We start from the raw sequence: 12831 nt of genomic DNA, 5'->3' as shown, positions 1-12831 counted from the left end.
AGAGAGTTAGATGGTTGGATACCATTTGGCGATGGCAGATCTTGGTTAACTCTGTTTGACCCCACAACACCGTGGAAGAAAACCTGGCTGGCTCAGGGTTTACTGTTCTTATTCTTATCATAAAAGGGGGAGGTGAGAATAGAGCAGGAAGAATGAGCTCACCCAGAGTGCAAAAACTGACTTCGAGAGAACATATTTCTGTCTGTAGGAAGCTCACAAATATGTAGTAAGCTACAAATATGACATTAAATATACAAGTATTTGAAACAGATCAACAGTTGTGTTGAAACTTTAGGGTCCAGGAAGGTTAGATGATTAAAATCTAGCTCCTCATCTTTTTTTTTTAAAGAACCATTATATCTTTAATGGTCAAGATTTCAAAGAGAGAGATGATGTCTCAATCCTTTCTCCTTTCCCTCTTGTACAAATGATAGCAGATTGAAGCCAAGAGATGGAGGTGACTTGTTCAGGGTCACAGGAGTAATTAATGAAGGGCGGGGCCTGGTGAAGAGCTAGAGTTTCCTGATTTGCAGTATTCGTGATGGTTAATGAATTTCATTCTAGCAAGTGTGGCAAGTTTTGCTTTTTGGTTTTTTTTTTTCCAAAAATGTAATTTAACCTTTAGAGAATGGTAATTTTCCAAAAGGAGTAAAAGAAACTTGTGTTTGCCAGGTGAATTTTTTAGAGATGTCATTTTAATAGCCTGCCCAGTCTAAACGTCTCTGCTATAAGATCACAGTTTCTCACAATAAGTTAAAAAGTAAAACATTACTGTAAAGCATAAACTATGAGAAAATGATGTGTGCACGGCTAAGTAGCCTGGAGACAAATCATAACTTGGCCAGCGCTGTCTTTCTTCTGTCTTCTAGGAATGCAAGAAGGTGGCCGCTGATGATAGATCCTCAAGGTCAGGCTAACAAATGGATCAAAAACATGGAAAAAACCAATAGTCTTCACGTGGTTAAATTAAACGATCCTGACTATGTCAGGACTCTGGAAAATTGCATCCAGTTTGGTACCCCTGGTAAGTATGTGAATAATAAGTGTGTGTTAGGAAATGCCTGGAGAGGGCACAATTCACCCAAAAGGATGTAGATTTTTTCTTCTTTAAAAAGATATTTGTGGGGCACCTGGGTGGCTCAGTGGGTTAAATCCTCTGCCTTCGGTTCAGGTCATGATCCGGGGGTCCTGGGATCGAGCCCCGCATCGGGTTCTCTGCTCGGCGGGGAACCTGCTTCCTCCTCTCTCTCTGCCTGCCTCTCTGCCTACTTGTGATCTCTGTCTGTCAAATGAATAAATAAAAAATCTTTAAAAAAAAAAAAAAGATATTTGTGTCAGACTCATCTTCAGTAAATAATGACTTTGTTATGTCTTTCATTACTTATTGGTAATTATCCAGGAACTTGAGAGATTTTTGTTCTCATGGGTTAGGCTGTTTTCTTTGTCCTAAGATTCATTTGCGATGCATCCTCTAATGTAATTGTTTTCATTTTTGTCTGTGCTTTGCCATTCTTAGTGCTTGCTATAACTCCACTACTGCAATTAAAAGGACCACTTGATATGCCAGAGGTATTTTAACACAACATTAGTCCAATTGTGTGTTTATTCTTCCTTCGATTGTCCTACCAAAGTGGCAGAGAAGTGAATACACATTTCGCGTGGCTCTTATCTGCCACAATGGAGAGATGAGAAACATGACAGAATTTTTCAGTAAAGCCCCATGCACATGTCACATTTGTCAAAATATTTATGATTAGAGTAAATTGGGGTTGTCACATTTTAAATCTATGTTATCTGTCAAATTTTGGCTATTTACTTGACCAAATAAATACATGTGGACATTATGAAACAACAACGTATTTATCCTTAGGATGAGTTGAGTAAATCCCAGTTGCCATTAGAGCTAATACTGCTTGGAAGAACGATAACAAACGTATCAGGCAGGTAGTCTTACAGACATTTTATTTTTGCATATTAATAATGGGCTAATCTTTAAAATATTATAAATTTTAGGTTTGTTAGGATTCACATGGAATGAAAAAACTAAATCTACCTACAAAGTCTGTGTTTGTGTATACGGACAGGGAGACACACATGCAAATGGTATTTCATTCATCCAGCTGGTGTTAGAGTATGGTGACAGAGGTGTCACGAGAAAGGGCAAACAGCTCTACTCTCAAATATCTTTCTTGTTTAATAGTATCAGACAGTATGTGTGGTATGTATAGACAATATGCATAGTATAGTAGTATAGCTAACTGTAATAAACATAGAAAGTGGGCATATGTCACTAACCCTTGTTAGAACCACTGCGCTCTTATGGGTAGGTGCGCTAGCTCTGGAATTAGAGTACCTGCCTGTTACTCTTTGTTTAGTTCAATGATCTGAGACTCAGTTTCCCCATTTGGTACTTTGACCAGATAGTGTGAGGGGGAAATGAGTTACTGTGGTTTGGGTACTTCTGGTAGTGTCTGATAAATTCAATGTATGTTGTTTCTTAGTTGGAGATTTACTATGTGGTGTGTGCATAGTCTCTTTTAGTTATATTCGTATTATATTTAATTATATTAGCACAACAAAAAAGACACAGATGTTTACAAGAACTCAGAGAAATAGGGAAAATATCTTGAAAGAATTGGTACCTTAAATACTTTAATTAAAATTACTTGATTTCATTTAGTCAAATTTCCTTGATACGCTAAAAAATAAACAGTCATTTAGCATCTACCATGTGCTTAACATTCTGGGATTCTACAGTCTCAGTCATGGATCTTGCTGTTAGTGTTCCATAATTTTAGGGAAGAAAGGGCCATGGAGACAATCAGTGTAGACGTTTCCAAACTGTGGGAGAGAAAGTCAACTTTTAGTGGGTCAAGATCAGCATTTTTCAATGAAATACAGTAGAACAGAATAAAATATTATAGGTTGCATAGCATGGAGTCAAGGTAAGTATTAGTTCATTAAATTTTTGGAGTTTTATGTATATATGTGCCTAATTAAAATTTAAAATATATTTCTTACTTGGAGTTGCGCCCATAAAAATATGAAATCCAATAGTAATTCCAATCACTTCATTTAATCAACAAAGTAAGTGAGGTGCTTGAGAATGTTAGTTACTTGGCTTAACCAAGATTGTATCCCCAGTAAAGAGCAGTGCTTAAACTAGTCCCCAAGACCCCCGCCTTTGCCCAATGTCTACTGGACCACTCGCAGTTGCTTTAACCTACTTTTGGGGATGAACTACTTTAAAAATGGGTAGTAATTATTTACAATACCTTCAAACATTAGTCATCAGAGAAAAGTGAAAATTTTAAAACTATTATAGAAAGAGTAACAGATGGCAGATTTTGTAACTATTTTTGTATCGGAACTTCAAGTAAAAGAATTGGTTACTGTTACAGTTTTAAAACATAGGCAGTTAAAGACTTCCATTTAAAAATTACTATAGACATTGGCCAATTCAAGAACAGTGGCTTTTTTTTTTAAATTTTATTTTTTATAAACATATATTTTTATCCCCAGGGGTACAGGTCTGTGAATCACCAGGTTTACACACTTCACAGCACTCACCATAGCACATACCCTCCCCAGTGTCCATAATCCCACCCCCCTTCTTCCAACCCCCCTCCCCCCATCAACCCTCAGTTTGTTTTGTGAGATTAAGAGTCACTTATGGTTTGTCTCCCTCCCAATCCCATCTTGTTTCATTTACTCTTCTCCTACCCCCTTAACCCCCCATGTTGCATCTCCTCTCCCTCATATCAGGGAGATCATATGATAGTTGTCTTTCTCCGATTGACTTATTTCACTAAGCATGATACCCTCTAGTTCCATCCACGTTGTCGCAAATGGCAAGATTTCATTTCTTTTGATGGCTGCGTAGTATTCCATTGTGTATATATACCACATCTTCTTTATCCATTCGTCTGTTGATGGACATCTAGGTTCTTTCCATAGTTTGGCTATTGTAGACATTGCTGCTATAAACATTCGGGTGCACGTGCCCCTTCGGATCACTACGTTTGTATCTTTAGGGTAAATACCCAGCAGGGCAATTGCTGGGTCATAGGGTAGTTCTATTTTCAACATTTTGAGGAACCTCCATGCTGTTTTCCAGAGTGGTTGCACCAGCTTGCATTCCCACCAACAGTGTAGGAGGGTTCCCCTTTCTCCGCATCCTCGCCAGCATCTGTCATTTCCTGACTTGTTAATTTTAGCCATTCTGACTGGTGTGAGGTGATATCTCATTGTGGTTTTGATTTGTATTTCCCTGATGCCGAGTGATATGGAGCACTTTTTCATGTGTCTGTTGGCCATCTGGATGAAGAACAGTGGCTTTTGATGCATCATCCCTTGCTGGCAGCCTGGACGGAGAAGGCAAAAGTTTTCTCCTCCTTCGTCCACCTGCCTCTGCTTCAGCCAGAGCAGCCTCCCTCTTCTTTGTTTCTATTAAGTTTTAAGATAATATCCTCTTTGGAAAAAAAAAAGTATCCTCCTGCTTGCAAAAAGTTTGAAAGCCGTGTTCTAGAAAATAGAGATACATTTATATTAGCTACATCAGTAGATAAGGTGTGCATAGAATATTGATCATATAAATATTGCTGATGAATCAATTTATTTGTACTCCCCAGTAAAGCTGGAAAAATAAGACAACATTTTAAAAAGACATCAACTGGTATAGAAAATCTCTGAAAAACTTCTCATTCACTCTATGAAAAAAAAACAATCTTTGTTTTAAGAACATCTGTCCTACCTGAGTTTGCCTTTCCTTTATCTCCTAGCACTTCGCTTTCTTTTCTCTCTTGGGTCTAACGTGCAAAACTATTTCTGGTTTAATTTTCTCTCCTTCGCTCACTTGCTTGTTCTTGCACTCACCTAACAAATATTTGTTGTACAACTACTACATGCCGCTGAAAACATAGCATGAGCAAGACAGACTTGGTCTCTGCTGTTTGGGAGCTTATTGGTTTCAAGAGGGAGACCGTGATTACACGTGTGATGAGAGTCGTAACACGGGTGGATACGGTGCACAGGAGCAGGGAGTTCGTAGGACCTGGCATCGCTTCCCATCTCTTGGCTTTCTGCGTTCTTCCATCCACTGGTGAATTCGTTTAAGGGCAGCCTTTAAGACACAGCTCAAACAGCTCTCTTCCTATGACATCTCTACCTCTCCAGTGAAATGCCAATAGTGAAGTTTTTACAAATTTCTACTATGGCCCTTATGATTATGTACGTAACTGTTTGCTTCTCACCTCCAAGCTCTTTGAGGGTCCCCAGTAGGTGGTTCAAAATGGGTGCAAAATGCTATATTGTTGAGCAGAAATACACAGAGGATTTTTTTCTCATAAATTTGAAGTCTGACATAGAATAACGTAGATAATTCATCATTTTATAAAAGCCTGGTATCAGTTGCTGTCGTAAGGGAAAATTATATATGAAAGGAATACTTGGGTCTCCTTTATATTTTTCTTAGGAAGGATAACTGTGTTTAGTGAGATGCTCTGCTTTACTCAAAAGACATTAGCAGCATGTGTTTGGTCTCCAATGTTGGTTTCCCACTAGGTTTGCAAATGCAGGATGAGCTGACATTTGGAAACAAGGACGGGTTTTTACGGAAATCAGTATATGGTTAACTTTGATGATAGAAAAATGAAGAAAAGCCTGTCTCATTAACTTTTTTCCTGTATTTTAACATGAAACATATTTTGATCTAGTTAAAATTTAGAGGAGTCAAAATAAAATAGTGAAATTAAGGATAACATTCTGGGGTAATTTGTGTACCTATAGATTTTTGTTCTTTTTCCTGTTTCTTAAGTTTAGAATATTTTTGATTTCTCACTGAGGCTCATAATGTAGTAAATATTCAATTCTGAGAACAGATTTATTTGAAATCAGGATGCTACAGAAAACAGGTATAAGACTTGATTCTGTTAGGAATACATTTTCACTTTTTGGGAAAAGAATCAAGTGTATAAGTTTTATAATATGTATTTTACCTTTAAAGAGACTCATACATACAAATATAGACACTCTTAATTCCATTTCAAAATAGGAAACATATTGGTGTAGGGGCTGAAATTGTATATTTTTAGGGAAAAATAATTTAAAGATGAGATTTTAATCCAAAAATTTCTGTTAATAAATGTTGAGGCAATTAAGCAAAGTTTAAATGTTGTAACACTTCATAAACAGGATTTCCAGTTCATATCTTATTCTAGAAAATTAATAGATTTTAAGAATCTGATCATGTAAAAATAAAAATGAGAATTCGGTATCTAGTATCACTGTTGTCACTTAACATTATTAGGAAAGTTCTTTTCAGTACAATAAAATAAGAAACAATGAGAGTGCAATAACATTTGGAAAGAGGAAATAATATTTGTAGATAATATATTTCATCTAGAAAACCAAAGAAAATTAGCTAAAAATCTATTATAATAAAAGAATTTAATGGAGTAGATATATTCCAAAAACAAGATTTAAAAATAACTGAGAAAAAGTTGAGTGTGTAGTAATTCTAGCCAACCAGTGAATAGGAAGCGAAACAAATAAAGCAAAAACTTAGCATGACTTTAACAATGTATAGTAAAAAAAATGACAAAACTTCACAGAAAAGCACAATTTGAGTAGGACATCTCATTTGGTCTGATAAGAAAATTAAATGTTATAAACATGTCACTCTTTCAGAAATACATATTTTAGAAATAATGCCAAAGTTAACCTAGAAAAAATAAATGAAAAAGCCAATAAAAATTCAGAAGAAGAGTGAGTTTTCAATTAACAAATAAGTTCTGGAATAAATTTTAATACATGTAAGCCTTTAACACATTATAAAGTAAATGTTATGAACCAATGGAGAAATGATAGGTTATTCAGCAAAAGGTGTTGAAGAAGTGGTTTTGTGGAAAAATGTGTTAAGTCAGAGTCTTACCTCAGACCAAAATATGTTCTAGATGAATTGAAGAATTAAATATGAAAGGCAAAAATAGAAGACATAAATGCTAAAAGAACATAGGGGAATAACTAACTTGTCTTTGAGAAGAAACTTTCTAAGAAAATACACACTTGATAAAAATATTCATATATTTGACTCTAAAAATTTATAAGCTAAACCAAGAAACATCAAACTTAAGAGACTATTGGGCAATTAGAATTTATGGAATTTGTATCCCAATTTAAGCAATCAAACTGTAATCAAAATATTTTAAGTCGGGGCACCTGGCTAGCTCAGTTGGTAGAACATGACTCTTGATCTCAGGGTTGTGAGTTTGCACTCCATGTTGGATGTGGAGCCTATTAAAATATAAATTAAAAATTTTTTAAAATTGAAATAAAATATTTTAAGACAATGTGGAAACCTATTCCTTGCCATATATTTGCTAAGATTTTGAATTTTGAATTATCTTTTTTAAGCTATGACAATTTTTTAAAAGATTTACTTATTTAGTTTAGAGACAGAGAGAAAGAGAGCAGGGAGAGGTAGGGGCAAAGGGAGAGGGAGAGAATCTCAAGCAGACTCCCCTCTGGTCAGGGAGCCCCGCATGGGGCCCAGTCTCATAACCCTGAGATCATGACCTGAGCAGAAATCAAGAGTTGGATACTTAACTGACTGAGCCACCCAGGTGCCCTGGCTGCGAAAATTTTTTAAAGAATCTTTACCTGTGTGCCTAAGTGGCTCAGTTGGTTAAGCGACTGTCTTTGGCTCAGGTCATGATCCCAGAGTCCTGGCATTGAGTCCCGCATCAGGCTCCCTGCTCAGCAGGGAGTCTGCTTCTCCCTCTGATCTTCCTCCTCTCATGCTCTCTCTCTCTCATGCTCTCTGTCTCAAATAAATAAAAAAGTCTTTACCTTTCAGAGGTACTTAGTCAAATATCTGAAAGTGAAGTTTTATGATATCTAGCATTTGTTTGTAAATAATCCAGGGTGAGATGAGGAAGAAATGAAAGAAGTTTGGCTAAATTTACAAGGGTCAAAGCAGGAAGATTTGTATATCAAGTTCAGCATACTGTTCTTTTTGCTTTTGAACAAAGCTTGAAAAACTTTTAAAAAGATTTTATTATTTATGTTAAAGACATAGCATGAGTGGACAGGGTGGCAGGGAGGCAGAGGAAGAGGGAAAGAATCGCAAATCCCAAGCCTACTCAGTGCTGAGCACAGAGCCTGATGCAGGACTCAATCTCACAACCTTGAGGTCATGACCTGAGCTGGTCTGGTGCTCCACTGACCGAGGCATCCAGGCGCCCCTGACCAAGGTTTGAAAATTTCTACAAGTAAGAAAAAAATGTAAAAAAAAAAGTGTAAACAAACCTGGTTGTTTGAAAACAACCAGGAAATGGGAGCTATTTATTACAACAATGTTAAAAGATACAAATAAAGTTTTAAAAACTAGCACTTTATGACAATGAACGATATTTGTTCCCCAATACCTATTGGTTTCCCTGTATTTCCATGGGCAACACTGCATTCATAGTTAAAGAAATTCCCCAACTTCCGTTGTGATTGCATATGATCATGTGACTATGGTCTGGCCATCAAGGTGTCAGTGGAAGTGCCATTTGTGATCCTCAGGAAATCTTCCTTAAGGATGTTTTTCCTTTTCTGTTTCACACACTGGTCCTTCCCACCCTGGACAGATTCCCTCGGGCTCCCTTTACATGAGCTATAAAGTCCTTCTTTCTCATGTCACAGTCATTGTGGGTTTTTTATCACTTGGAGCTGTACCGAATTGTAAAGAACATACACAATAGGAGAATGGGCCAGTGTACTGATAGATAATGTCCAGAGGGGGGAAAATAGAATTAGACAAAGAGCATCCAAAACATCAAGCCTTGAATACAAATTTTAACTATTTTTTACCTTTCAAGTTTTACGAGTCATGAATACAGTATTTAATGCTGTCCATCTCACATGGTGCTTAAGGAAGCCGTGGCAGTAGCCACCCTGATCAGTTCAAGTGTTTGCTTTGTCATTTACCAGCTGATTTAACTGGAAATTTTAGCTCCGTTGCCTTGCCCCAGTTTCCCCACATGTAAAAATGGGGTAACAGTATTCCATGTTATTTAAAACATTTGAGGGTGAGAAAATAAAATGTCATCATGGTGCCTGGCATTTATAAATACCATATTATATAAAAACAGGTTTAAAAAGGGAAAAAAAAGAGTGCTCACTGCAACTCTGAAATTTCTACAGCCATTCAGGAAAGCAATTTGGTAATATAAATAGCCTTTAAATTAATTGCACTTCTAGGACTCCAGCTTGATTAAGTAATCAGAGATGAACACAAGGGTTTTTTCAAAAAGATGTTCACTGTAGCATTATTAACAACAGAAAAAATGGAAGCAATCTAAATAATAGATTAATGTATTTAATCCATTATAATGCACTCATATTATTTAACTATGAAAAATAATCATTTTATTCAAGCAGAAAATGAGAATGAATTTTAAAATCATCTGAGATGCCAGCTTTGGTTAATTAAGATCTCAGCAGTGAAGGAAATTGACAAGACAATTTTAGGAATTCATTTAGCCAGGTGTAACCTCTGGGAAGGAGTAGAGTATGTCTGTACTTTAATGGCAATAGAAGTTCAAATACCCGCCATCCGGATGCCCTAAGCTCCCCTTTCCCAGCAAGACTGCACATCTAGGCCCTCAAAGGACTTACATAAAACGCCATTATTCAAGGTTGGCTGCAATAGCACCCCCAAACTCCAACATGTAAGACTAATTTGGCAAATGTATCATGAGCCTTAACGATGTCACTGGTCTTTCATCCAAGGATTCCCTTTCTAGAATGCTGTCATAAGAAAATATTTTTAAGCACAAAGTTTTTGTACACAGTGCTATTTATAATATTGAGAACACACAACAATTGAAATATCTAATAGTAGAGAATTGACTTAAAATATTAGATAAAATTAATATTGAGACTATTATACAGTAATTAAAAGCATGTTTATTAATTTTAACTGGTATATTTATGGTATAATGTCAAGCAAAATAATTAGGATGCGAAATTAGATATATTGTTTAGTCTCAATTGCACATAGAAGATTAATAAAATACTGAAGAGAAAATTTATTCAAACAAATTTATTCAAAAAATTCAGAAAAATTTATTCAACAAAAAATTATCATAGTTTTGTGTCCTTTTTCTATCAAATCATATATGAGTATGAGTCAATTATGTAAAATATTTAAAAGATAAGCTGAGCCATACTAAACATTCTAAGAGTTTATTTGAGCAAAAATTGGTTGGAATTGGGCATTGCCAGTTTGGATGTGGTAGATTGCTCCACTGACCAGAGCTGGGGGAAGTAGGGAGAAAAGAAAGGAAATTATTTGGCTGGCAATAGCTTAAAACCTCATTGGCTGCTTGTACTTGGTTATCCTTAGGATTTTTATTTTTATTTTTGATTGTTATCCTTAGGATTTTTATTTTGACTTTGTGACCTTCAGCCCTTAATAAGCTTAGATTCCGGTTTGCTTCCTTAGGTCACCGTAGCATTAGAGCCAACTCAGCCTAATGGCCTCCTATTTAACACTTTTATTCTTTCCTACATTTCCTCATGTTCCACAATAAGCTCGAGTTACTTTCTTAATTAAAAATCAATAACCATTTAAATAGCTACAAGTTGAAATGTTTATTGTCTGGTGTCTCAGATGGATATACCTCCCCACCATTGTAGTTGGGCACATAGTGAATGGCAGACCAGGTGGGGAGCCCTGAGTAGGACCATAGCCAAGAAGTATGGAAGATGATGCAAAAGGACCAGATAGACCCACCAGTTCAGCCCATCCCACAGGCACCCAATTATTTTTTATGACACTGTTTCCTTACACTCAGAAGACAAAAATAAATTTATAGGTAACTAGGAATAATAGTAATCTAGGGGCTGAAAGAATTGGGGGGTTGAATGTTTACAGTCAATATTTAAAATAACATGGCATCTTTTTCTGATTCCACTCCAGTGTTGCTAGAAAATGTTGGAGAAGAACTAGATCCTATTCTGGAGCCTCTTCTACTGAAACAGACCTTTAAGCAGGGTGGGAGTACATGTATCCGACTTGGGGATTCTACCGTTGAATACGCACCAGATTTCCGCTTCTATATTACTACAAAGCTAAGAAATCCTCATTATCTTCCTGAAACGTCAGTAAAGGCCAGTATCTAAAGTGAATATTTCTCTTTTGAATTTTACAATCAATGACTGTATTTTCCTCCTAAGGCATAAGAAGGATGGGTTTCCTAAGAAAAGTAGATTTTGTCCTTGTTTGGCATTTCCTGAAATTGCTGTAATAGTTCCAGATGTTTATTTTTTGTGTGCATGTGAGTAATAAAGGAGCCTTCAGTATGAAGTGGAAAAAAAAAAACCTCTGAGAATCAAATTCCTATAGTTGATATACTCTTAGAATTTCATTGTTAAGAATAGATGATATATATGTACCCCCTTTGTAATAAATGATAATATGCTAATTCTTGGCACTGAAATTTAAAAAAATCCATTCTTCTTTCTTGGAATAAGGATGCTGTTATCTGACTTTATATAATTACTTAAAAGAATTGATTTTCATCAGTGGTTCTTTGAAAATACTAGCAAATCCTTTCAAGATTTAAAGTTTTAGTCAATGACTAAAATTACTTGAGACATTGATCTGCAACTGAGCTCCCAGAGGTCATTCCATATTTTATTCCCAAATCTTGGCACTCAGTAAGGTTGGCACTTGGTCAATGTTTGTGGAATGAGTGTGGGAGGGAGGGATAACTTTCATTTATGGAAACTAGCAAGAGAGGACATTAAGAAATGTTGATTCAGATTTTGAAAGTTACATATGGAGACAAGATTTAACCAGAGAGTTCAAAAACTGTTCTTTTTTAGGAATATTTAAATTAATGTAGGCCTCTGTCTACAGAGGCAGAGGAAGCACAAAGACGACATAATTTATTCCCTCCAAGATGAATTAACTGGTAACTGCTCTCAAGAGGTTTTCACTGTAAATAATATGTATGTTAAGTGACTATATTTATGACTAAGAAAACACAGGAGCTCAGAATTGGGGACATACTTTAGGCTGGACATTCAGAGAAGCCAAGAAGACTGAGGGAAAGTGGGGTAATCCTTGAGGTTAGTTTTAAAAATACAATGTTAAAATATGGAAAATCTTGACCACTATTTTTAACTAATTAAAATAAATGTTATCTAAACACCTAAAAATTGTGTATTGTCTATCAGGAGAGATAGTATCTAGTAGTAATTTAAACATGGATTCTGAAGCCATTTGAACCTGACTACCTTGGTCCAAATCCTAGCTTTATCATTTGCCAGTTGTGACATTAGCCAAATTATTTAATCTCTCTGTCCCTCCATTCCCCAGTCTAGAAAATGGGAATAATAACTATCCATCTCATAAAGTGGTATGAAGACTAAATACATTAATCTATGTAAGGGCTTAGAATAAGTCCCAGCACATAGTGTTATATGAGTGTTAATGATTAACATTATTATTTAACTTTTAAATATAAGTGAGAAAGTATGAAACCTAAAAGAAAATGTTAAAATCCCAAAACTGTGTTCATTTTTTTTTTTAATAAATGACATGGAAAACCATTTTTACTTTTCAGTAAGATCTATGAAAATTTCATAAATGACTAACAATTCTTAGTTCACAGGTAACTAGTTATAGAAGCCATAACCTGCTGTGGGAAGGAAACTGATCTATGATTCAGTATTGAAATCCTTACAATCCCTAGGGCGTCTTATTGCTTCATTATTTTTAATTGCTGGGATTGATTAAACAGGGATTAGAAAACATAGTGAGGCAGTTACTTGCTT

At 35.8% G+C, this 12831-nt stretch overlaps 1 protein-coding gene across 1 annotated transcript in view; it reads left to right on the top strand.

The window, feature by feature from the left end:
* The window catches only part of LOC111156405 (dynein axonemal heavy chain 7), a 263890-nt gene that overhangs the window by 189966 nt on the left and 61093 nt on the right, over positions 1-12831 (top strand). The window contains exons 48-49 of the mRNA XM_022517313.1: positions 870-1024; positions 10970-11160. Coding sequence (XP_022373021.1) covers positions 870-1024; positions 10970-11160 — 346 coding nt within the window. The remainder of the gene's footprint in view (positions 1-869; positions 1025-10969; positions 11161-12831) is intronic.

The sequence above is a fragment of the Enhydra lutris genome, unplaced genomic scaffold (assembly GCF_002288905.1).
Source record: "Enhydra lutris kenyoni isolate GAN:26980312 unplaced genomic scaffold, ASM228890v2 scaffoldscaffold1, whole genome shotgun sequence".
Classification (NCBI taxonomy): domain Eukaryota; kingdom Metazoa; phylum Chordata; class Mammalia; order Carnivora; family Mustelidae; genus Enhydra; species Enhydra lutris.
This window is presented reverse-complemented; position numbering and strand designations above follow the sequence as displayed.